Here is a 25,703-nt window from a genome sequence, read left to right as displayed (position 1 = left end):
TATGTGCAATCACCCGTAGACATTTTTGTCCTTGGTTTCTGTTTGGGTATGGCCAACAGGAGACACTGGCAGCAGGCCCCAGAGGAGAAGGAGAGTGAGGATATTCCTCTGACTTCCTCCTGGTCCCTGCAGTTTGGTTGTATCCCTGTACCAAGGCCACAGCTCTTATTGGACAGCCCTCTAGTTTCTGGGTGCTACTCCCTCTGTTCAGCCCAGGTAACAGCATTGTTATTACTCAGCCCCAAGGAATTGCACCATCCCTTGTCGCTCTGTCTAAACCCTGCCCACACCTTTCTATATACTGCCTTTATTAAGCTTGCCTCACTTATCCAATGTGCTCTCTGCTTTCTTATGAAACTCTGACGTGGAAGACGGGGAGGGAAAGGTAAGGTAGGAGAAGAATAGCTACATCTTGAGTTTTTCTTAGAATCACAGAAACATGGGTTTGAAGCCCAGTTATCTACCAAGGTATTTAACTTTTCTAGTACTTTCCTTGACTTACCATAGGGATAATATTTACCTGGTCGAGTTGGGAAGGTGAGATAATATATGTGAAAGCAATAGAACAGTGCCAGATGCTCAGCATAGAAATTCTATCATTACTACATTGGAGTGTATTCCATGTGAGTGCAGTTAATATTGAAGGGAAAACAAAATAGGATGATGCTTCAGGGAAATTGTTTCCCTTGTCAGACATTTTTATTTAGCTTTGCCCGAGGCTTGCCTTCTCACTGATCCCTGTGAGTGTAAGCTGGGTTGGTGCGGAGTTTTGTGTATCTTAATTTACGGGAAAGGGAATGGGATGGACAGGAGACAGATGAGACAAGAATGAAACTCAGGAGACCTTGTCTGTGTTAAGTCCAGTTAAATACCAAAAATATGAGAAGGAGTAAACTGGTGAGCAGTTGAGCGCACAAGGCATACCTTCTCTTTCCCTATTTCTCCACTAAGTCTGATATATTCCTCCATCCCATGGGTCAGTGGCTGGGCAATGGTCATTTGCTCCCCTCAGTTTTAGATAATGTATATGTCCTTAGCAGCTCTTAAGAGAAACAACACATTCTAAGAGTTACTCGAACTGAAAGGCAAATGGTCTAGAAAGGAGGGACTGCAGGCATAGTGGCAGCTAAGGCAGGGAGAAAGAAAGTCATTAAGTCACAGGGTGAGCCCAGTAATCACCCCAGACATCTATCTGGCATCTTTCTCTCTCTCCAAATACACTGCTTCTTAATCCCTCAGCATGAGGCTGCTGGAAGGAGACAGAGACTCCAAGAAGAGCAAGTGTGTCCCTGAAGCCACATGGGGCTCAGCATGAAACAGAGGAAGCATATGGAAATAGCCTCCATTTAGCTCTATCTCAAGAGTCTGTTGGATACTTTGTGGGAGGCTGATAACAGGCACTGGGAGTAGGGTGGGTGTGGATAGCATAGGAGAAAAATCTAGATCCCTGAACCTCTTCTCTCTGAATGTGGGAGCTCTGGCTCAGTTTCTCAAATCTGTGTGTAAGGAGGCTTCCCAGGTGGTGCCAGTGGTAAACCACACTCCTGCCAATGCAGGAGATGTAAGAGATGCAGGTTCAGTCCCTGGGATGGGAAGATCCCCTGGAGGAGGGCATGGCAAGCTACTCCTGTATTCTTGCCTGGAGAAACCCCATGGACAGAGGAGCCTGGCGGGCTATGGTCCATAGGGTTGCAAAGAGTTGGACATGACTGAAGCGACTGACACACACACACACACAGAGACATGCATACGTGCATAAGGTGGTAGTGAGTTGTTGGAATTTCAGCAATGTTTCCATAACTGGAGGGGCTCGGCCTGCAACTGACAGAATGAATGACTGGGGGCCCAATTCCAGAAAACAAGACTGTGTCCCACACACACCCTTCCCGCTTGCCCCTCCACCACCTCCTGACCAGGCACCTCCTAGGCAACCCAGAGAAATGAAGCATAGCACAGCTGAAGGGGGAGGACAAAATGACATTTTATTACATGTAACAGCACAAACGGGACAAGAGTCAAATCCTCTCATTTATAAGTACTCAACCAAAACAACTTTTTCTCAGTCCTATATGAGAAATGGCATCTCACGTGGTGAAAAGTTGGGGTCCAGGTTACGGCACAATGCCTAGTAAATGTCACTGTGTCTCAGGAAAGAAATGTCAGAGGGCGAAGTCATTTGAGCAGCTTCTTCTGGGGGTAGGGAGGTCATCTTGGGTCCATCAGAAAAGTCAGGAATCTCTCAGGCCCACAAGGCAATGACAGCCATAAATGCAAAACCAGCAGCTACACAGCTCCACTTAGCCAGAGGGGCTTCAGGACTTGCAAGTTCCCGGGGCAGAATTTCCAGGAAGGTGACAAACAGGAATGTGCCAGCTGCCATGCCTTCTAACACAGCCTGTGCCAAACCTTGCCCAGCTTTAGAGTCTCCTTGAGGCATGGCCAGCCCTATGGCTAGGCCCAGGGGGGACATGAGAGCTAAAGACAGAATGGAGAGCACGGCCCAACGTGATTCAGTGCCTACCTGCACCAGCCGCAGTCCTACGCCAAACACCACGATCCCCTTGTGAGCCAGGACAGCAAGACAGAGCTGCACAGTAGATGCGACTGTGAGCTGCAGCCCCACAGCTAGACCTTCAAACACAGAGTGAAAGGAGAGTGAGAGCAAGAGGATGAGGGCTCGAAAGGGACCCCGTGAGGGTGAGGGTAGAAGTCCATGGCTGTGAGGTTCAAGCTCATGAGCTGTACCCAGTTCCTGCTCCTGCACTTTGGGTGTTTCAGCAGTCCCAGGACAGCACTGCAATGCCAGCGACTCCAAAAGGAAGACAAGGAAGAAGCCCAGAGAGATGACGAGCTCTCCGTAGGGATACTCCATCTGGTGGGAACAGAAAGCTGTTGTGAGATGGCAAAGTGTGCTATGCTTGTGCTCAGTCATACCCAACTGTTTGTGATCCTCTGGACTGTAGCCCGCCAGATTCCATGGGATTTTCCAGGCAAAGATACCGGAGTGGGTTGCCATTTCCTTCTCCAGGGGTTCTTCCCCACCCAGGGATGGAATTCGAGTCTCCTGTGTTGATGGTGGTTTCTTTACTGCTGAGCTCTGGGGGAAGTAAGGAAGGGAAGAAATTGCACAGGACTGGGACTGGGCTGACGGAGAAGGCAATGGCACCCCACTCCAGTACTCTTGCCTGGAAAATCTCATGGATGGAGGAGCCTGGAAGGCTGCAGTCCATGGGGTCGCAAAGAGTCGGACACGACTGAGCGACTTCCCTTTCACTTTTCACTTTCATGCATTGGAGAAGGAAATGGCAACCCACTCCAGTGTTCTTGCCTGGAGAATCCCAGGGACGGGGGAGCCTGGTGGGCAGCCGTCTATGGGGTCGCACAGAGTCGGACACGACTGAAGTGACTTAGCAGCAGTAGCAGCAGCAGGGACTGGGCTCAAGAGAATGGGAAGTGTGGTAACAGAACATAAAAAGGGGAACGAAGCCAAGAGGAGACATGGACGTTTGACCACAAGAAAACCTGAGGAAATAAGGGAAAGAAAATCAATAGGGTTAGAAATATGGGGAAATGATATGAAGCATATCAAAGGGTCCAGAGAAAGAATGGAAGGTTAAACAAGAGTTCTCTCTGGGTTTCATAAGTCCAGAAGGATTGAGTGGCTCCACCTTTCCTTGCCAACAACAATGTTAGAGCTGAGGGGCAGGAGGAATTCTTAGAATTCCATACATAAATCGTCTCAAAAAGGTCTGGGCATGAAAGCAATCTCTGGTTCTCCTTACTGTCCAGGTAAGGGATGGTGGGAAACACTTACATAAGCTGAATCAGCATCATCATCAGAATGCCCCTCACTCTTTGTCCTGTTCTAGGGAGAAAAAAGCACAAATTAGATGAGAGAAAGCAGCTCAGCGTCCTGTTCTGTGCCGTTGGCTCTACCACTTTCCTTCAAGGCAAATCTGACCTGTTTCCATCACTCTACACAAGAGCCATCATTTTCCTCATCATTCCTTCTGTCCTTGACCTTGTCACTTTCCCCCCTTTCTTCTCCTCGTTCTGTTCATCATTCTGGCCTCACAGCCTTGGAGGTCTGATGCTCACCTGTATCGCCAAGTTCTGGATCTCTGATTTAATCCCCTCCAAGGCTTCAGCAGTCATGTGCATGAACCCCGCTCCCAGGAAAACACCAGCAGATGTGCAGCCCAGGAAACTGAGGATCCGGCGGTGACAACCTAATTAAAAGCAGGAGTTACAATCCAGTTGGCAAAGAGGAGATAAGAAGAAGGTGACTAAGGAGCCACGGGCAGCATTCAGTTCCCAAGACTGGGGATGATGAGAGAATCAGAGCAAGATATCAGGACAGGGTGACAAGGCTGAAGTCGGACTTAGGTTATGGGGACAAAGATGTGATAGGGCTATACCTGTGGCTGTAGCAGTCTGGAACCACTTGAAGCAGATGGGAATAAGGCCACACACCAGAGTGAGCACCAGCAGGGCAAATAGGCAGCCAATTTTTGCTCCTAGTAGGGGTTCCATCCTGTGGTACAGGGTTAGTAGAGGCCTCAGAAAGACAAGTGGAGTTACATATAGTCTTTGGAGCAGGAGGGGTGTCTCAGGTGGTCAGAGATGGAGTGTTCACTCTCCTGAGTTTCAGGAGGCTATCAGGAATCCTCTTTCTGGTCTATGTCGCCTCTTCTTGTGTAGCCTTACATAGGAAGCTTGCCCAGCCCCAGTTTCTCGCTCTTCCCTTACATGAGGCCCCTCCCCTGGCTGACGCCTTCCTGAATTTAGAAACCAGAAACTCCAGACTCTCTGCCAGGCATGGCCTGGTGCAGTGTCTTCTCCTCCTCTTCAATGCTGTGACTAATCTTGGGGCTGTCGAGTCAGTTCTGGCCTGGGGCTGTTCTAATCCAGTGTCTATAGTAGCTCTCCCTGTTTTGTCCTGGGGACAATCTGATCTAGCCTCACTCAGGACATTTGATCTAAGCCTTTCATACCCTACTCCGCCTCAAGTCCTTTAGGTTGCTCTGTTGATACCTGAACTGCATCCTTTCAAAGGGGATTTGGGGCCACTTGGGATAAGAAGGGGAGAAGGATATGGCATTCCACTCCAGTACTCTTGCCTGGAAAATCCCATGGACAGAGGAGCCTGGTAGGCTGCAGTCCATGGGGTCGCTGAGAGTCAGACACAACTGAGCGACTTCACTTTCACTTTTTCCTTTCATGCATTGGGGAAGAAAATGGCAACCCACTCCAGTGTTCTTGCCTGGAGAATCCCAGGGATGGGGGAGCCTGTTGGGCTGCCGTCTATGGGATGGCATAGAGTCGGACATGACTGAAGCGACTTAGCAGCAGCAGGAATAAGGAGGTGGGGCTGGCAAGTAGAGCTGCCACCACTCTGTGACAACTAGTAGAGGAGGGGGACTCCCCTATCCTGTCACTCCAGAGAAATAGCTCCAGGCATGGAAATGTCTAGAAGGAAGTTGAGTTTTCTAGTATTACAATAGTGATACTGTTACAACTTTGACTATGCCTGTTTCCTGATATAAATTATAGAAAAGGGACTGAGAGTTTTAAGATGAAGAAAGTTGCTCTAGTTCTGAAACAGCAAGGCCTAGGGGAAAACAGAAACGAACCAAGTATACTGAAGGCTCCTGCTTGGACATGTGAAGATGGAGATGGAACATTGAGGCCTGAGGGGAACCGACTCTTGAGGCAAATGTGTATGAGGTTAACTTGGAGGGAGCTGAGAAAGCTGAAAGGGAAGAAGGCAGAAAAAACTAGAAGCCAAGCAGCTGTTGATTACCCTGTTCAGGTGGCCTGTGTAACAATCCTGAGACCTGTTGAGCCAGTTCTCAGGAAACTGGGGGTGACCTTCCCCATCCCCCCTCCCCCCATTATCTGGTGGAAGCAGCAGGATTCTTCCAGGAAAGGATGAGCTGGAGACTTGTGTGGGGACCACTGAAAATCTGAGGATTCTCTTCATTATAGGATAGGCCATGACAACAGACCTCTATACCTTTTAAGAAATTACCAGATTCATTTCCATTCTTTGAAAACTTTTTATTATTATTAAAGCTTCAAGTGAACACAGGTATATAGGGGTACTGTTGCTGAAACTCGTCTCTATTCACCAGAGTGAACAGAAACATAAAGACAGAGTTTTGGATGAAGTATAAAAGAGTAGTTTTTTTATTGTGCCAGGCAAAGGAGGCCACTGAAGGTTAATGTCCTACAGACTGTGCCTTCCCTCGAAAGAGAATAGCAAGGGGTCTTAAAACCAGGACCATAGATAAGGATCAGGGTAGATCAAGCTTGCATTCTTCACTTCCGGAAATTTTCAAAATTGTCAAAGTTGGTGTTAGGTGGTCCTTGAGATGATCACACCAGGGATGACCTTCTTTCTGGAATGAATGCTGCTCACAAGGGAAGGGAGTTTTAGGGAGTATTTTCTTGGAGAAGTAAACACCAGGTGCACAGTACAATTCTAGCTAGAAGGCAATCATTTGAGAAGTGCAATTAAGAAAGAAAAGCAGCTGTGAGAGTGTTGCAGTCTTTTACAGACTAGGACCTGGGGACTGGAGTCAACAAAAAGAAAGAGAGAAAGAGAGAGAAAGAGCAATATCCCTCGGGCTACGTGGAAAACCAATAAAGCCCATACACAGGACTTGTACCACTCACGAAGGCACAGGGCATCCTCTCAAGGAGGTCTTGAAAGCCCGGGTGAGAAAGTGAGCTCCACAGGTTTCCACACTCTGAAGAAGTAGCCGGAGATAGAAAGAAGGACGTGGGGGACCCAAGTCTCTAGTGGATCAAGGGTATTTTATTAGCATGCTTATATAGCTTCAGTAAAATGATTACTCAGCCGTTAAAAAGAATGAAATTCCACCAGTTGCAACTAAATGGATAGTCTAATAAGTACAAGGTCGCTGAAGAGAGTCAGTGAAGGGAGTCACTTGAAGGGAATCCAAGCAGGTGCTCTTTCTCATGATCTCAGTCCTGAGAACTGCATGCAGCTCTACTCGTTCCTGTATCCCAGGAACTGATAAGGAACAGAGAGTCCTTGAGACACAGCACACAAAGGAAGAAAATACAACATATTGGATCCCTTAAAGTTGACTGTCCCCTGACAATTGCCCCCCCCCTTTTTCTTCATAATTGGAGGTGACTGTAGATATTTTTGTGAAAAAGGCCCTGACCAAACGAGTTTGTTTAGTTTGAACAATTTTAGTTGAAAGGCATCTGTATACTACAAATATAACCATCAGGATAATTATCAGCGTCATAGCTCCAGATCCAATACTATGTATAATGCTCTGAAATCATCCTCGAGCGTCTAGCTCAGATAATTAATCAGCTAGCTGTTCAGCTAAGATTTCCAGATTTTTGGAAGAGGGTAGACTCTTAGAGAAAGTTTCAAAGATTTCTTTTTGTAATAATTGTACATTTAAGGAAGCATTATCATGTAAGTCTTGCAAATGAAATTTGATTTGTTCCCAATTGTAGGCACCATAGTTGAACGGAATGGGGGTAATACAAAATTGAGTAGAATTCCAGTTATATTTTAGTATAGCTTATCTTTGCAAATCTGTTAATTGATCTCCAACCTATTGGATGGCTATTTTTATTTCTTGTATTTCATCTTGAATTTTGTCATTTATCTGAGTCTGAGTGGTCCACATAGTATGAGCATCTTTGGTCCAATTTTGAATAAAGCTGTGTGTTTGAATTGAGGTTTGTAAAGCAATGCCTGAGACAGCAGCAGTAGTGCAAATGGCTATTAATCCCCAAATGCCAAGAATTAACCATCCAGTGAATCGTTTAGATCGTCGAAGTGATTTAGTAAGTAGCTGGGAGGCAAATCCTGCTATGGGACCCTCTTCCCAGGGTCACTGGAGATCTATTGGCAACCATGGATTATGTCGCAAATGAAGAATCAAAAGGGATTCATTTTTCAAAGAGACAGAGGAATTAAAACAAGTATATAATTTGCAATCTATAGAAGTCACAGAACGTAAAGTCTTATTAAACTGCAAGTTTCCTATAGCTATAACAAAAGGAAGGGGAACACAAGCTTGTATGAAATATGAATGATTATAACGAAGGGAATAGTTACTATGCCTATGACTGGTCCACATAAAATATCCATTCCAAGTTCCAAGTTCTTTGGTGCTTGTGGCAAGTTTCCAGATGTCTCATTGTTCAGGCCTAATCTGTTTACTGAGGATGATTCGAGGTTGAAGGGTGCCATTCCACCGTCAAGCCAGCCAAGAAGTCCTTTGTTAATACTACGAAGTCCATCGTAGTATTAGTAACCTTTTATGCTACTTGAGTAGTATAATCATATACAGTGCTGTTAATATCATCTCAGCAGTTAGACAACTACATACCATGGGGTCCCCAGTAATCAATGCTGTAATTGGCCACAAACATTCATTTTCCTGATTTAGCCTGACATTTGTCCCAATGAACAGGAGTATGGTTAAAGTTTTTATATGTAAACTCTTTGCATAATGATTTTTGTCCTTTTCCTAGAGTTTCAGTAGTGTTGACATGGTTCTCATAGAAAGAAAGGGCAGTAAACAGTCCAAGCAATGTCCAAAAGTTCTTCTTTGGAGGCAGAACGAAAGCCCATGTTTGTCGGCTAACGTTAATGCATAATTCTGTTTGACCCATGCATATAGGAAGGACTTCATACCCTAGAGAAATATTAATTAGTCTTCCTTTTTTCTCAGGATGAGAAGGCCCCTCTAAGCTCCAAGGAGGAGGCATATGTACTGAGTCATTGGTGGATATGATTGGTCCTTTATCTGTCCATTTTATAACCTGCAGTAAAGGGGGCTTGGGTATATAGGCCCAGTAAGTATGATTAATTAATTCAGCTTGAGCAGGGGAAGCAAAAGCAAGCAAAGCAAGCTTAGCAACAAAAATATTTTCTGGATTCTGAGGCATTTCCTGTTGATAAACCAGATTTTCAGCTTGATTAGTAAGGATTGTTATTTGTCCCCAAGTAGGGAGATCATTGGAGATGGCGACAGCACCCCACTCCTGTACTCTTGCCTGGAAAATCCCATGGACGGAGGAGCCTGGTAGGCTGCAGTCCATGGGGTCTCGAAGAGTCGGACATGACTGAGCAACTTCACTTTCACTTTTCACTTTCATGCAGTGGAGAAGGAAATGGCAACCCACTCCAGTGTTCTTGCCTGGAGAATCCCAGGGATGGGGGAGCCTCGTGGGCTGCCATCTATGGGGTCACACAGAGTCGGACACGACTGAAACAACTTAGCAGCAGGGAGATCATGAGGTCGATGATGTCGAGGGCGGTGCTTCTTGGAGAGTTTTAGAGCCGCCATGGCCTGTACTGGAATTTCTTCCTCCTGGAGGTTTTGTCTTTTTGTCTTTATTTTGAACACCGGAGGCTCCCCTGGGCTGGATTTCCCAAAGAGGAAGCCAACTGAGTTTGTTGGATCCATCTGGAGAAATACAAGCATACCCCTTTCCCTGTAAGATTAATTTCCCAGTAAGATTAATTTCCCAGATTTCCATTGTTTAGTCAGCCCGTCTTGATACCAAATGGGGGGAGGAAGAGAGGTATCCTGTAATCCTTCAAAATGTTTTTCTGCTCTTGTTAAGATATCTCCCTGTGGTAAGTTTAAAAAATTTACTAGAGCTAATCAATGAATATAGTAAAGTTACAGGATATAAAATCAACACACAGAAATCCCATGCATTCCTATACACTAATAATGAGAAAATAGAGAAATTTAGGAAACAATTCCATTCACCATTGCAATGAAAAGAATAAAATACTTAGGAATATATCTGCCTAAAGAAACTAAAGACCTATATACAGAAAACTATAAAACATTGGTGAAAGAAATCAAAGAGAACACTAATAGATGGAGAAATATACCATGTTCATGGATTGGAAGAATCAATATACTGTAAATGAGTATACTACCCAAAGCATCTATAGATTCAATGCAATCCCTATCTAGCTACCAATGGTATTTTTCAGAGAGCTAGAACAAATAATTTCACAATTTGTATGGGAATACAAAAAAACCTCAAATAGCCAAAGCAACTGGAACTGGAGGAATCAACCTGCCTGACTTCAGGCTCTACCACAAAGCTACAGTCATCAAGAGAGTATGGTACTGGCACAAAGACAGAAATATAAATCAATGGAACAAAATAGAAAGCCCAGAAATGAATCCATGCACCTATGGACACCTATCTTTGACAAAGGAGGCAAGAATATACAATGGAGAAAAGACAATCTCTTTAACAAGTGGTGCTGGGAAAACTGGTCAACCACTTGTAAAAGAATGAAACTAGAACACTCTCTAACACCACACACAAAAATAAACTCAAAATGGATTAAAGATCTAAATGTAAAACCATAAAATATAAAACTTCTAGAGGAAAACATAGGTAAAACACTCTCCGACATAAATCACAGCAGGATCCTCTATGACCCACCTCCAGAATATTGGAAATAAAAGCAAAAATAAACAAATGGGACCTAATTAAAATTAAAAGCTTCTGCACAACAAAGGAAACTATAAGCAAGGTGAAAAGACAGTCTTCAGAATGGGAGAAAATAATAGCAAATGAAGCAACTGACAAAGAACTAATCTCAAAAATACACAAGCAACTCCTGAAGCTCAATTCCAGAAAAATAAATGACCCAATCAAAAAATGGGCCAAAGAACTAAACAGACATTTCTCCAAAGAAGACATACGGATGGCTAACAAACACATGAAAAGATGCTCAACATCACTCATTATCAGAGAAATGCAAATCAAAACCACAATGAGGTACCATTTCACGCCCGTCAGAATAGCTGCTATCCAAAAGTCTACAAGCAATAAATGCTGGAGAGGGTGTGGAGAAACAGGAACCCTCTTACACTGTTGGTGGGGATGCAAACCAGCACAGCCACTATGGAGAAGAGTGTGGCGATTCCTTAAAAAACTGGAAATAGAACTGCCTTATGACTCAGGAATCCCACTGCTGGGCATACACATCGAGGAAACCAGAATAGAAAGAGACACATGTACCCCAATGTTCATCGCAGCACTGTTTATAATAGCCAGGACATGGAAGCAACCTAGATGTCCATCAGCAGATGAATGGATAAGAAAGCTGTGGTACATATACACAATGGAGTATTACTCAGCCATTAAAATGAATACATTTGAATCAGTTCTAATGAGGTGGATGAAACTGGAGCCGATTATACAGAGTGAAGTAAGCCAGAAAGAAAAACACCAATACAGTATACTAACGCATATATATGGAATTTAGAAAGATGGTAACAATAACTCTCTATGCAAGACAGCAAGAGACACAGATGTATAGAACAGTCTTTTGGACTCTGTGGGAGAGGGAGAGGGTGGGATGATTTGGGAGAATGGCATTGAAACACGTATAATATCATATATGAAACGAATCGCCAGTCCGGGTTCAATGCAGGATACAGGATGCTTGGGGCTGGTGCACTGGGATGACCCAGAGGAATGGTACGGGAAGGGAAGTGGGAGGGGGGTTCAGGATGGGGAACACCTGTATACCCGCGGCAGATTCATGTTGATGTATGGCAAAACCAATACAATATTGTAAAGTAATTAGCCTCCAATTAAAATAAATTTAAATTTAAAAAATAAATAAAAAAATAAAAAATTTCAAACAAATAAAGTTGTATTAACAATAGTTACAGGTTTAAATAATCTTACATTGAAATCTAGTAAACTCTGCTTTGGATAAGGAAGACAGAAGTGTTCCTGTGTTTTCCCCCTTTTTAAATTTTTTTATTTGTACTTTCAGTGTGTGATGTGCTCGTTCAACTACGCCTTGTGCTTGTGGATGATAAAGAATACCTGTAATGTGCTTAATAGAAAATGATTGTAAAAATTGTTTGATTTGCCTAGAAATATAGGCGGGGCCATTGTCTGTTTTTATAGAACTAGGAATTCCCATTACTGCAAAACAAGCTAATAGGTGAGTTATAACGTGCTGTGTAGCCTCACCTTGAAGAGGTGTGGCCTATATAAAAGAAGAATTTGTGTTGATATAGACATGTAGAAAAGAAGATGGAGAAAGTTCAGGGCAATGAGTTACATCCATTTGCCATAATACATTGGGTTGTAATCCTCGAGGATTATCACCCTGTGTAATGGGTCGAAGATGTAAGGGTTTATAAGTAGAGCAATTATTAATGATTTCTTTAGCTTGTTGGTATGGAATTTTCAAAATTTGGTGCAAGGAGCCAGCATTATTGTGTAATAGAGCATGTTGTTCCTCGGGAGTAGCAAAAGAAATGTTTATCAGCTTGTTCACTACCATGAGCCATAGGGCCGGGAAGGTAGGAATGTGTTTGAATATGGAAAATATAAATGGGAGAAGTGCAGTTTCTAATAATAGATTGTAGTTCGAAAAAAAGTTGTTGAATAATAGGTTGATTGGAGTTTATAGTGGAGGTTTCTATATTTTTTAATACAAAAGCTGAATATAAGGAGTCAGAGACTATATTAATTGCGTAAGGATGTAGGTGAATAACTTGAATAAGAGCATGTAATTCATTTTGTTGAGCAGAATGAAAGTTAGTATAAAAAGTTTTATGTTCTTTGAGAGACCAGAATGAAGCTTTGGCGTTTTTAGTCCCATCTTTACAGAAAATATCAGCTTGAGGTATACATTGCGAGCTGATAATGCGAGAGATAATAAATTCAGTATTTTTGAAGAAATTCCAGAGCTTGTTAGAAGGATAATGAAATGAAAATTCGCCAGAATATTCCAGAAAAGCTCTTTGGAAATCAGTAGAAGTTTGTAATGTGTTCTCAAATTGAGATTTATTAATAGGTATTACAATTTTATGAGGATCAGAGCCAATTAGAGTTTTGGTTCTATTTCTTCCATTGATAATGATTAGAGCGATTAAATCAAGGTAGGGTGTAAGTGACTTTTTTCCTCTAAAATGGGTATAGATCCATTCTATTGGGTGTTCTTGTTGGGCAAGAAGTCCCGTGGGAGAATGGAGAGGGGAGTATAAATAATTCTAGAGGTAAATCAAGTCTAATGCGAGTAAGAAACTGTTTTTGCAACTTATTTTGCACCAGAGTTCCTCTCATGCCTCTTGAGAAAGTGAACAGTTCAGTTCAGTTCAGTCGTTCAGTTGTGTCCGACTCTTTGCAACCCCATGAATCACAGCACGCCAGGCCTCCGTGTCCATCACCAACTCCCGGAGTTCACTCAGACCCACATCCATCGAGTCTGTGATGCCATCCAGCCATCTCATCCTGTTGTCCCCTTCTCCTCCTGCCCCCAATCCCTCCCAACATCAGAGTCTTTTCCAATGAGTCAACTCTTCCCATGAGGTGGCCAAAGTACTGGAGTTTCAGCTTTAGCATCATTCCTTCCAAAGAAATCCCAGGGCTGATCTCCTTCAGAATGGACTGGTTGGATCTCCTTGCAGTCCAAGGGACTCTCAAGAGTCTTCTCCCACACCACAGTTCAAAAGCATCAATTCTTCGGTGCTCAGCCTTCTTCACAGTCCAACTCTCACATCCATACATGACTACAGGAAAAACCATAGCCTTGACTAGATGGACCTTAGTTGGCAAAGTAATGTCTCTACTTTAGAATATACTATCTAGGTTGGTCATAACTTTTCTTCCAAGGAGTAAGCATCTTTTAATTTCATGGCTGCAGTCACCATCTGCAGTGATTTTGGAGCCCCCCAAAATAAAGTCTGACACTGTTTCCATTGTTTCCCCATCTATACAAGGGATATTTAAATCAGGATCTCCTTTCAAAGTATTAAATAGATTAGTCAGTTGATAATTAGCAATGCCTAAAGGAGTATGTCCAGGCTGTTATTTAACTTCTATGCAGAGTACATCATGAGAAACGCAGGGCTGGAAGAAGCACAAGCTGGAATCAAGATTGCCAGGAGAAATATCAATAACCTCAGATATGCAGATGACACCACCCTTATGGCAGAAAGTGAAGAGGAACTAAAGAGCCTTTTGATGAAAGTGAAAGAGGAGAGTGCAAAAGTTGGCTGAAAGCTCAACATTCAGAAAACTAAGATCATAGCATCTGGTCCCATCACTTCATGGCAAATAGATGTGGAAACAGTGGAAACAGTGGCTGACTTTATTTTTGGGGGCTCCAAAATCACTGCAGATGGTGATTGCAGCCATGAAATTAAAAGACACTTACTCCTTGGGAGGAAAGTTATGACCAACCTAGATAGCATATTCAAAAGCAGAGACATTACTTTGCCAACAAATGTCCACCTTGTCAAGGCTATAGTTTTTCCAGTAGTCATGTCATGTATGGATGTGAGAGTTGGACTGTGAAGAAAGCTGAGCGCCGAAGGATTGATGCTTTTGAACTGTGGTGTTGGAGAAGACTCTTGAGGTCCCTTGGACTTCAAGGAGATCCAACCAGTCCATTCTAAAGATCAGTCCTGGGTGTTCTTTGAAAGGAATGATGCTAAAGCTGAAACTCCAGTACTTTGGCCACCTCATGGGAAGAGTTGACTCATTGGAAAAGACTCTGATGCTGGGAGGGATTGGGGACAGGAGGAAAAGGGGACGACAGAGGATGAGATGGCTGGATGGCATCACCGACTCGATGGACGTGGGTTTGGGTGAACTCCGGGAGTTGGTGATGGACAGGGAGGCCTGGCGTGCTGCAATTCATGGGGTCACAAAGAGTCAGACACGACTGAGTGTCTGAACTGAACTGAAAGAGGGTCTAATCCAATTTATATCACCTAAAAGTTTTGAAAATCATTCAAGGTTGATAATTTATCAGTGCGAATCTGTTTTAGCTGGGGAGTAATATGTTGTCTATTAATAACAAATCCTAAGTAATGGTAATGTGTAGAGGTTTGAATTTTTTCACGGGTAATGATTAATCCAGAGTCTTTCAAGCATTGTTGAGCAGTATCAAACATGTGTTGAGTTTCTAAAACAGATGGAGCTGAAAACAATACATCATCCATATAATGAATAACAACAAAGTTAGGAAATTGTCTTCTTATAGGTTCAGGGCTTTGGCTACATAGTATTGGCACATGGTGGGAGAATTCATCATCCCTTGAGGCAATACAGTCCATTGGTATCGTTTATGACGCCTGGTGTGATTAGGATAAGGAAGAGAAAGTATATCTCTCTCAGTCTAGAGGCCGTAAAGGGATAGTAAAAAAGCAATCCTGTAAATCTGTAATAATATGCCAGTTTTGAGGAATAGTGGTAGATGATGGAATTCCTGGTTGTAATGCATCCACAGGTTTCATAGATGCATTAACTTTTCTAAGGTCTGTTAAGAGACGCCATTTGTTAAGATTTCTTTCTTATAACAAAAATGAGAGTTCCAAGGGGAATAAGATTCCTCAATATGTTTTAATTTCAATCTGTCCAAATAGGCTCATCATTCTTCCAAGTTATTTTAATAATTGCACTGTTAAATGAGCAGTGGCCTCTAGGAAAAATGTGGAATATATATTTGTGCTTGCCATTGTATAAGTAAATCTCTATTAAATTAAGGGCTACATCTATCACATAAGGTTGTAATGTTGCTGGTTGGCCTTCTGGTCCCTCACAAGGATAAATTTGAGTATTTTGATACAGACTTCTTGTTATTTTGGGTTGAGAAACTCCTGTAATTTGGCAAGAAATTCTCTGTATAGGCCAAGATTTGGGCCATAAATGTTTGGAAATAACAGTAATATCGGATCTAGTATCAAGACCAGAAAATCTTTTGCCATTAATTTTGATATTTATATTTGGTCATACATATTCAGATATTATTGATGTCCATAAGGATTGTTTTTGATCTGTATTGCCAAGTCCATCTGTCTGTATGCTGTTAGAGGTGTTAATAGAATTCTAAAGTAAAAGAAGTAGTTGGGCAATTTTGTCCCCCTTTTGGAATTGCCATAGTATCTGAGATGACATCATAATTTGAATTTCTCCCTTATAATCTAAATCAATTATTCCAGGGTGAACAGTAATTCTTTTAGAAGTCAAACTATATTGGCCAAGTAAAAGGTCGAAGGTTTGTGGGGGTAGAAAGGGTATCTGCCTCATTAGTTTAAGTGGGACCTTATATATTTCTCAACTAGCTGCTGAGAATAGATGAAAAGAATACCTCAACATTGTAAGAGTTCTATCAGGCCCTTTCCCAAGACATATATCCTGAGATAACTTTGGCACAAGATTAGCCAGGGAGAACAGGTTCCAGACAAAGTCTCTGGGCAAGATATATTGTTGCTGTGTAATAAGGGGTACAAGTCTTGAGATATAGGTTCCCAGGAAAGATTTGTTATAATTAAAACCATTAACATAGGGCCTAGGAAAAGCATTTCCATTAGTAAGACATTGTGCTGTGTAATCATTAGCTCTGGACCTAAAGAAAGGTCAGTTCTCCAGCAAGATACATTATTGCACAAGGCTTAAGGAAACCATGAGTGAGAATGTTTGCCTCTTCCTTACAGAGTCCTGGATTGTTTGCCTAAACTTTAACTCTTTCATTTTGTCCTGCTTTTAGGAGAATATGGTTGCCAGGGAAAAGGGTGAAGAAAGTGTTCTGTAACTTCTTCCTGCTGGGAAGGGGTATAGACCCTAAATTTTTGAGGCAATATATTCTCCTTATCCTCATATTGAGGGTCTCTGATCCAGGGGCCCCAAGGCACTGGAAACTGCAGGAGAATGAACAATCATTTGTAACTTAAATGCCTAAGCCACTTAGATACAAAGTTCATTATACAGTTACTGATATAAAAAGCAAACAGCAAGAATAAGATGACTACAGTTATAGTCAAGATAGTTTTCCATCAAGGAGGGCTTCGTATTTGAGCTTCTATAGAATCAAATTACCTTGTAAAGGTTAACATTTCAAAAGTAATTTGGTTTTGGAGAGTGCCAGCTTGAGCGTTAGATTTGGCACCATCTTGGGCCATATCCTGAAACCACATTGTCCATTGAAAATATTCTCCTGGTTTAAGAAGAGCCCTTATCAAAAGTTGCCAATCATAAGGAACAAAATTTCCAATAGAAGATGCCATAGCCTTTAAAAGTTCTTTAGTAAAAGGTTAATGAAGGCCGTACATAGTTAAAGCCTTTTTCATTTGTTGCATGTGAGAAAAATCAATGCCTTCATATTGAGGTATTATTTGCCCCTGGGCATTATTAACATTTCTTAACACAGGAAAAGCAGAAAAACCATTGGCCTCAGAGACTCAAGACTGCAAAGTCAGCAACAGAGAGCCTCTGTCATGAAGGAGAATGAGTAGATAGTTTTTTCTCATAAATACGAGTGTGTGCTAAAGGCTTATCATTATTATCCAAAAAAGCATCATCAGTTTTAGTTGACCGTCAAAGAGAGCCTCAAAAAAGTCATTGTTGGTCATTTTGTCCTTAAATTGAAGGGACTTTCGGTTTTGTGCCTATTGAGAGAGGAGGAGCACTTGGGGCTGCCAGAACAGGGCTAGTAGGAAAATTCTGAAATATTTTATGTTCTAATTGGGCCTTCTGAAAAGTTTCATCATCTAATTCATATTCATGTAACAAGTGTTCCGCCTGTTGTCGAATATCAGGAGGGCTAGAATTATCTTGAAATGGCAGAATCACAGCTTTAATGAGTCCACAGGGGCCAGAAATCTATTGGAATATTTTTTCCCCGTTTAGTGGCTTGTTCCAACATTTTCTTTGACCTGGTGCCAAATTTCTAAATCAAAACTGCCTTCATCAGGGAACCAGGGATTATGTTCAACCACAGTTTGAAGGCATGCCTCTATGCATTGACACAAAACCAAAAGTCTTTGAACCTTAAATGATGAAGTAAAGTAGAAAAATGGTGGGGCTTCCCAGCCATTTGTCCCATAACCCCGCACTTACTGACCTCTGTAGGTCCCAGTCACTCCATCCTGTTTGCCAAGGGTGAACACCATGTCCATGTTTCGGGTGCCATTTGTTGCGGTCTTTTACAGACCGGGACCTGGGGACTGGAGTCAACGAAACGAAAGAGAGAAAGAGAGGGAATGGGCAATATCCCTCGGGCTACGTGGAAAACCAATAAAGCCCATACCTAGGACTTGTACCACTCACGAAGGCACAGTGTGTCCTCTCAAGGAGGTGTTTAAGGCCCGGGTGAGAAATTGAGTTCATTAGGTTTCCATGCTCTGAAGTAGTAGCTGGAGACAGAAAGAAGGATGCGGGGGACCCAAGTCTCTAGTGGAGCAAGGGTATTTTATTAGCATGCATATAAGAAATGCATGTTTATATATCTTCAGTAAAATGATTACTCAGCCATTAAAAAGAATGAAATTCCACCAGTTGCAACAAAATGGATAGTCTAACAAGTACAAGGTCACTGAAAGGAATCCAAGCAGGTGTTCTTTTCCATGATCTGAGACAGAGAAGTCCTGAGACAGAGAAGGCGATGGCACCCCGCTCCAGTACTCTTGCCTGGAAAATCCCATGGATGGTGTAGCCTGGTAGGCTGCGGTCCATGGGGTCATGAAGAGTCAGACATGACTGAGCAACTTCACTTTTCCTTTCATGCACTGGAGAAGGAAATGGCAACCTACTCCAGAGTTCTTGCCTGGAGAATCCCAGGGATGGGGGAGCCTGGTGGGCTGCCGTCTATGGGGTCACACAGAGTTGGACACGACTGAAGTGACTCAGCAGCAGCAGTCCTGAGAACTGCATGCAGCTCTACTTGTTCCTGTATCCCAGGAACTGATAAGGAACAGAGTCCTTGACAAATGGCACACAAAGGAAGAAAATGCAACGTATCGGATCCCTTAAAGTTGAATGTCCCCTGATACGAGAGGATGGCCGAATAAGCTCAAAGAATATGGTCTACCATAACGGAGAATATTTGAACTAGTTTTTTTTTTGCAATAACAGTAATAGCACTCCCATCCTGGACACCAGGTAGCTTCCGCCTCGGCCGTCAAGATAGAAGAAAACGCTTGTCACACATCCGTTGTCAACTCTCAGGCGCATCTTGAGCAGGAGATGGAGGAAGTTCTGATGGTGTGATCACAGGTAAAAGGTCTCCCCAGGAACTGACCCGGGCACAGCGATACAAATCCCTACAGAAAAGAGAGGGTCAACGTGGGCTGCAGGCTCTCACCGCCTCCCACTAACTCTGGTCACACCCTCCACACCTGCCATGTCTGTGGGCCGTGATCACAGCGTGCTGTATATGCCCATCTGGACAACACAGGCGACAATGCACGTGGCGTGGCCGTTTAAGAACAGGCTGAGTGATTCGGGGCCAGCGATTGGCCTCCTCTGCAGATCCTCGGGCAAGGATTACCAAGGAGAACTTTTCTTCTTTTGGCTTCTTGTTCTAAGACAAGGAGACAGAGATGGCTTGCGGGAAAAGATGAGGGAAAACAAATTTCTTCAAACCTCATTCCTGTGACTCTTCTCATATTCTATAAGTCATATATATTCAGACCCTAAAATCTCCAAGCATTCTCTGGAATTTCCCAAATCCTCCCATCTCTGAATCTTTTTCACTGTGCTTTCCCAGGCTATTTTCTCCCTACCACAGTATTCTCAGAGTACATACCCAGCTGAAGGGGATGGGATGGTAGGCCTGGGAAAAGCTACAGGCCAGGGGCTTAGAGGCTGTCAACTGGGGACATGGAAGTTCATGCGGACACTGTGAACATAAAGACATGAGGTAAGACAAGAGAACCACAGATCATAAAACCTAGAAACTACAACTAATAGAGTCAAGAAGGGCTAGGGATAAAGGAGCACAGAGCAGATGAAAGGGCAAGCCAGGGGAATCACTGAGGAATCAAGAGTAGGGGATGGTGGCTAGCCCTCTTTTCCTGGCTAGCCCTGAGTTCAGATCTTTGCTTGCTGGGAAAGGCAGAAGTAATACTCACTGGGGCAAAGACAAAACCAGGTCGAGGGTCCAAAGGTGACTTTTCTTTTCTCTGAAATCAAGGGAAATGAAAAAAATTTTAGGCTGGGCTGAGGGGTCTGTTCTAACTCAATCTCTGCACTCAATAAATTGAGGATTCCTCTAACATTCAATTCTGGTCATTATTAACTATGTTCTGAATTAAGCTGGCTATTTCTCTAATACTCCAAACAAAGAACTTTCTCTTTGCAGCAAGAGAAAGGCAGAAACTTGGCACATAGTATGGTGCTCTCCCTCGTCAGTAACCTTCACTCTCAAAAAAAAATCCCATTTCAAGACAATGAAATTTGAGATTATACACTGGTTCATACGGTCCTAAACAGATAAGGTTCTTAGTTCAGAAGTGCCCTGGATCAGGGGCTGGCAAAAAAAAAATTTTTTTAAAGGTCCAGAGACTAGGCAAAAATCTGTTTCCTACTGCTATCTGTATGGTGAAAATAGCCACAGGCAACAGACCTATAGCCACAGACACATGGTTACAGATGCACAGATAAGCACTGCTCATATAAAACCAGGTGGCAGGCTGGATCTGATCCATAGGCTGGGGTTTGCCAACCACTACCCTATATCATGACTTCATGTGCTTACTATCTCCAGAGTCATCCTTATTACTATATGCCAGTCCCTTCAGTTTTCAAGGGAGTGCCAAGAACTGGTGAGAATAAGTGGGGAAAGGAGGGTAAGGTGAAAGAAGGAAAAAGAACCTTACATTAAGGACCAGGTCCCTGGCGTCCATGAGAAGGGAGTGCCCAGCTTTTGTTCCATTCTCTACCAATACCTGATTACAAAAGGGAAAGTAAGAAGCCTTGAATTACATGAAAACATGAATGTCAGTAGCTCTGTAAGAGCATTCCCAAATAGAATAGGGATTCTAAATGAAACGGGTATTACATATATGATGCAGATGGAGACCTGAAAAGAGGGACAAAGGGATCTATGTAGGATGAAAATGGTTAAAAACGAAGACAAGCTCCAATAGGGACAAGGAAAGGCATGAAACAGACCCATGAAGCTGCTTAAAAACTTGAAGGGAAAAAGGGGCTTCCACTTACCAGAAAACGACCTGTCTTGCGCCATAAGGTTTGGACCACGTCAGTGCGGTCAGCCTTGCTGGGCAGTTCACTGAGAGAAAAGGCTGCTACCACCACATCAAACTGGACCTGGTGCACAAGACGAGGAAAATTGACCGACCTTGACATCTCCGTCTTTTCAAGAGTACAACAAAGGTCCATCCCACTAAATTTCTTCTGCTTTCTTTTACTTTCTAACATTCAGTGCTAGGTTATAAAGCCAGGGCCACAGTTTTCCATCTGCATACTCCACATCTAGCATACTTTAAACACTGCCACTTGCCTTGGGTGATACAGGTAGAAACTGTCTGAAAAAGACACCTGGAACACAAGGCATCCCAGATCCTGAACCACCTGTGGAGGAAAGTAGAGATGTGGCAACTATGACTGTAGGTATAAACTGAAGGGACAAAATGCTGGCTGAGGATGAGATGCAACAGAGTAGACAACTGAAAAAAAGGGCAGGGGGAATACTGGGTCATTTGTCCTGTTATTCTTACCCTACCCATCCACAGTCCAACAGAGGCCTCCAGCATCTTCAACAGGGTCATTGCATCAGACCCATCTTTAACTTTCAGGCCTCTCCTCTACTCCCCAATAAAAGACACTTTCTGGTACTCCTTTGCTTTGCAAATGCCTTCAACTTTGGAAAAACCCTTCCTTACATTTTGTCCTCACCTTTCAGCAGCTTTTCTGCCAATTCCAACATGGCAGCTGAGCTGTCCACACACATATACTCACGTAGGCTCTGACCCCAAGTACTATGAGCAGCCCTAAAGTGGCAAAAAATAAATCTTCAGTTCTTACGACAAAGTTATCCCTACAAGAGACCCCTCTGTCCCTAACCCAACCTTGGGGAAACAGAGCGCTATGTTAAAATAGTTGGAAAAACTAGCAATCTTATTTTCTTGTTTCATCTACAACTGTTAAGAAGACTCAGAAACTACGTGAACACACACACAAAAATCTTGCTGACATGTAAATCCCTGTCCGAGATCAAATTCCTTTCCTTTTTTATCCTTCTAAATGTACGTTTTTTCACTTGACATTTCTTTAAGTTCTGACCCTAATTTATATACCTTCTCATGCCTTGTCTAATCTGAGGGAAGAAACACATCAGTTCCAATTTTCCTCTTCTTCCTTTTGGTTCTCCAGTGTCTTGATACTGACGTGGCATAAGCTAGCTCTAGCTCTCTAGAGTTGGAACTGACAGAGACAGAGAAAGATACTCACCAGGTGACAGAGCCAGTACCCGAGCCAAAGTCCATCAAGGTTTGTGGCTGGAACTCTGGAAGGCGAGCTTGGATCTGAAGAAATATTCAATACCCCACAGTGGGGAAGACAGACACTTATTTAGGGTCTTGGTAAACATGAATTAGGGGACCACAACAGAGGAAATGAGACGTGAATGTCAAGATTCAGTGTAAATGCCTTATAGAATAGAAAGCTCTTAGAACACTGATTCTAAACCTTTTTTTGGGTCAAAAATTCCTTTCAGAGGATAAAGAGAACCTCTCAAAAAAAAAAAAAAATGCACATGTAATGTCCCAAGAATCTTGCCCCAGATTACTTTATGAAAAAGGGAACTGATAGTAAAGTTTCTGGTTGGAAGTTGAGGGAATTTCACCTCATGGAAAGCTCTGGAAACTGCTGCAAAGCCACCATCCAGTCTTGCTGCCATATACACCAGGCTCAGTCCCTCATTGTAGCTGCCAGAAAAATCAGACATACCACTGGGAATTAATCTCTAACCTGCAGCTCCCTCCAGACTTTTAGGAAATGAAATCTTTGCAAAGGGCTCTTCCAGCTCAACCCTTTCACCGATCAACACAGACAAGTCTTAGGGAGGCTTATAAACCAGATTGCCTTTTCACACACTAAATGGTGTATTTCCCCAACTCTCCTTCTCAAAAGCCAAACTTTTCCTTCTTCTGCAGCCCTTCTAGTCTCCCTTACCTCAGTTCTTGCCAATGATAGGTAGTTCTGCGCAAGGCACGCAGGACTTCTTCATGATGTTTCTCTGTCTGACATGAGTCTGGGGTAAGAACAAGGACTGGAAGTAAGGACCTAGGAAGAACAGGGCTCAGATACAATATCTGAATTTACTGCCTGCCATTCCCTACCAATTCCCAGCATGGAAAATGCTTAAGAGAGAAGCCAAACTAGAGAAGAGTTTCAGGTAAGAATAATAATGACCACCACCACCACCATAGTATATCAGATAATATATTGCCTCTAACAGCAGTTCATTCAATTCAACCAACTCTATCTCACAGGTTTTGTTCTGTATTAAAAGCAAGTGTAATAAAAAGTTAAAGGATAGGATAAAGACAGTACTTTGTAGATTTCTTCACTTCCCCTCAATTTAATAATGTGATGTCTCCAAAGTTCCTACTATAGGAAGGAAAGGGGCTTGAAAAACTTGTCTTACAATTGTGTTCAGTTCAGTACTATTTTACCTACGGAGTGCCTACTACGAACCAGGTACTACAAGAAGTCAGGGAATACAAGATGAACAAAAGGCAGGCCTCTTAATAGGAAGGAACTCACAATCATGAAAACAACTTGACAAACTAACTTTCCTTTCCCTGTAGTACTGGAGAGGGACTTTATTTTACCTGAACAAAAACTTAAGACGGTCTTAATCCAGTGGACTTGGGGAAAAAAAACAAAGATCTAAATTTCAACAGTAGACTGAAGCACTCATTGATCTTTACTAAAGCCCTGAATTTAGAAGGCAATCTCTGAAATTACTTATCTTCTTTTAGAAAGGCAACATTATGAATAACTACTCTGGTTAGAAAGTCAAATAAGAAATTGCAGTATCTATTTAAGAGGTTGCAGAATTATTACTCGCTCTTCATTTCCCTCTGCTCTTTCTATTTGGCTTACTCTTTATTTTTGAAAAGACCTACCTGCGTTTTCCAGGATTTTTTTCTCAAGAAGAACAGCCCGTCTTTGTAGCTCCTCTGGCTCTACAGGTAAATGCCGGCTCCAGAGATAATTGGTTAGGGCCTGCACCTGTTTCTCCACATTGGGCATCGACCTCTCTATGGACCAAAGATGCAAAGAGGAATCACTTGTACGCAGGGTCCAATCTCCGCTTCTTGAGCTTCCATTCCCCATCTTTACTCACCTAGCAGCAGTAACTGCGCAGCTTCAGCCAATCCTTGCGGCAGCCGCACGCATGACAGCTGCAGGATGCCAGGGTGCCGGCGATGGGGCCTCTTCCCCAGGAAATCGGACTTGTTATCCACGTGGGATACGCCGGGCACGAGGGCAGCAAGCGCCTGCAGAAAAAGAAAAGCTAATGGGGGGCACAGAGGATGGCTGCGGGAGGCTAAAGAAGAAACTGCCGAAAGCGCACCTCCTCGGAGAGGAGCTGTTCTTGAGGTCCAAAGCTTCTTTTGAAAGCAGGGAAAACAGGTACTCACTCGGAACTGGGGAGCTATTCCAAAGCTGCGGCGCCATCTGCCTATTGTCAGCAGATTCCGCGACCCTCTAACGGTCGCCATGGCGCCAGCGGTGAACCGGAACCGGAAATTTAGGCCCAGTGTCTGTCACTCTCACTAGCTGCAGCGAACATCCTGCGCGAACATTGGCGCCGGGCAGTAACAGCCAATGCGGAGAGCGAGTGCTTGCTAGTAGCCAATAAACAATCGATCTGTAAATCGCCTTGGAGGCCGTTTGTGCACCTCAATTCCAGCGTAGCTAGCCGGAAGCTAGGTGACTTCCACGCCGCGTTGAGATTTGTCTCCGCCTCCAGAAATCGGAGCGGGGTGGGGGGTTAGGTAGGTATGGGCTGGCCCTATGCTGGGTTCTCCAGAAACGCGTCACAGGACGGCAAAGAATTTGTGTTTGTATTAACTACCAGTGTTCTTTGTTTTACCTTCTGGAGAACACTGAAGTCTTGGAGTTTTTTATGGAGTAAAGTAAAGTATAGTCGCTCAGTCGTGTCCGACTGTTTGCGACCCCATGGACTGTAGCCTACCAGGCTCCTCCCTCCATGGGATTCTCCAGGCAAGAGTACTGGAGTGGGTTGCCATTTCCTTCTCCAGGAGATACTGCAGTAATGGGAAGATGAACAAGGGAAGCCAGATTTAGGCGACCAAATTGATGGAATAATAGATAATAGATTTAATGTTTCTTACTTGTTAGTTTCTCTTAATATTAAACCAGTACTTTTAAGCCAGGTAAGTAGCTACCATGAGAACCTTATGTGACAGGTAGTGTGGTAAGCGCTGTTATATGGTACTACCTTATTTAGTCCCCATACTTCTAAAGGATAGATTTTGCACCCAAGGAAAGTGAAAGTTCAGGTGGCTAAATATTCTGCTTGAGATCCAAGAGCTTGTTAGGTGAGAACAAGTTCTAAACCTTGGCAATCTAAGTCTGATCTTCGCCTTTAAACATATGCTCTGCTGGTAGTATTGGCACATAGAATGCAAGTTAGCAAGTGCTAATTTGTTAAGTGCTGATGACAAATTGGTACTTTCTGTCTGGGGGCTTCCCTGGTAGCTCAGTTGGTAAAGAATCTGCCTGCAATGCAGGAGACCTGGGCTCGATTCCTGGGTTGGGAAGATACCCTGGAGAAGGGAATGGCAACCCACTCCAGTATTCTTGCCTGGAGAATCCCATGGACAGAGAAGCCTGGGAGGCTACTGTCCATGGGG

The 25,703-nt window shown here is 43.3% G+C and overlaps 2 protein-coding genes across 2 annotated transcripts; both read right to left on the bottom strand.

The window, feature by feature from the left end:
- Positions 1-1,957: 1,957 nt before the first annotated feature.
- SLC39A2 (solute carrier family 39 member 2) lies at positions 1,958-5,150 on the bottom strand. Its single transcript, XM_040227099.1, has 4 exons — positions 4,419-5,150; positions 4,099-4,229; positions 3,815-3,865; positions 1,958-2,872 (listed from the first exon to the last, which is right to left on the bottom strand). Exons 1-4 carry the CDS (start codon positions 4,531-4,533, stop codon positions 2,240-2,242), a joined length of 930 nt encoding a protein of 309 aa, XP_040083033.1. The 5' UTR covers positions 4,534-5,150; the 3' UTR covers positions 1,958-2,239.
- An 895-nt stretch (positions 5,151-6,045) lies between these two features.
- On the bottom strand, positions 6,046-24,742 carry METTL17 (methyltransferase like 17). Its single transcript, XM_040227090.1, has 15 exons — positions 24,465-24,742; positions 24,167-24,320; positions 23,946-24,080; positions 22,987-23,065; positions 22,658-22,739; positions 22,264-22,337; positions 21,709-21,803; positions 21,314-21,384; positions 21,013-21,120; positions 20,670-20,738; positions 19,923-19,973; positions 19,598-19,690; positions 19,188-19,372; positions 17,911-19,112; positions 6,046-9,470 (listed from the first exon to the last, which is right to left on the bottom strand). Exons 1-14 carry the CDS (start codon positions 24,543-24,545, stop codon positions 19,007-19,009), a joined length of 1,383 nt encoding a protein of 460 aa, XP_040083024.1. The 5' UTR covers positions 24,546-24,742; the 3' UTR covers positions 6,046-9,470; positions 17,911-19,006.
- Between the last annotated feature and the right edge of the window lie 961 nt (positions 24,743-25,703).

Source organism: Oryx dammah, unplaced genomic scaffold (assembly GCF_014754425.2).
Source record: "Oryx dammah isolate SB20612 unplaced genomic scaffold, SCBI_Odam_1.1 HiC_scaffold_26, whole genome shotgun sequence".
Taxonomy (NCBI): Eukaryota; Metazoa; Chordata; class Mammalia; order Artiodactyla; family Bovidae; genus Oryx; species Oryx dammah.
Note: the sequence above shows the minus strand (reverse complement) of the source record. Positions and strands in the feature narration are given on the sequence as shown.

Coding starts and splice junctions, on each gene's coding strand:
- SLC39A2 (XM_040227099.1), bottom strand. CDS start 4,533: ATGGAACCCCTACTAGGAGCAAAAATTGGCTGCCTATTTGCCCTGCTG. Junction 4,230..4,418: donor CCAGACTGCTACAGCCACAG/GTATAGCCCTAT, acceptor GCTTTTAATTAG/GTTGTCACCGCCGGATCCTC. Junction 3,866..4,098: donor TCCAGAACTTGGCGATACAG/GTGAGCATCAGA, acceptor TTTTCTCCCTAG/AACAGGACAAAGAGTGAGGG.
- METTL17 (XM_040227090.1), bottom strand. CDS start 24,545: ATGGCGACCGTTAGAGGGTCGCGGAATCTGCTGACAATAGGCAGATGG. Junction 24,321..24,464: donor GAATAGCTCCCCAGTTCCGA/GTGAGTACCTGT, acceptor CTTTTTCTGCAG/GCGCTTGCTGCCCTCGTGCC. Junction 22,740..22,986: donor TATCATTGGCAAGAACTGAG/GTAAGGGAGACT, acceptor TTTTTCTGGCAG/CTACAATGAGGGACTGAGCC.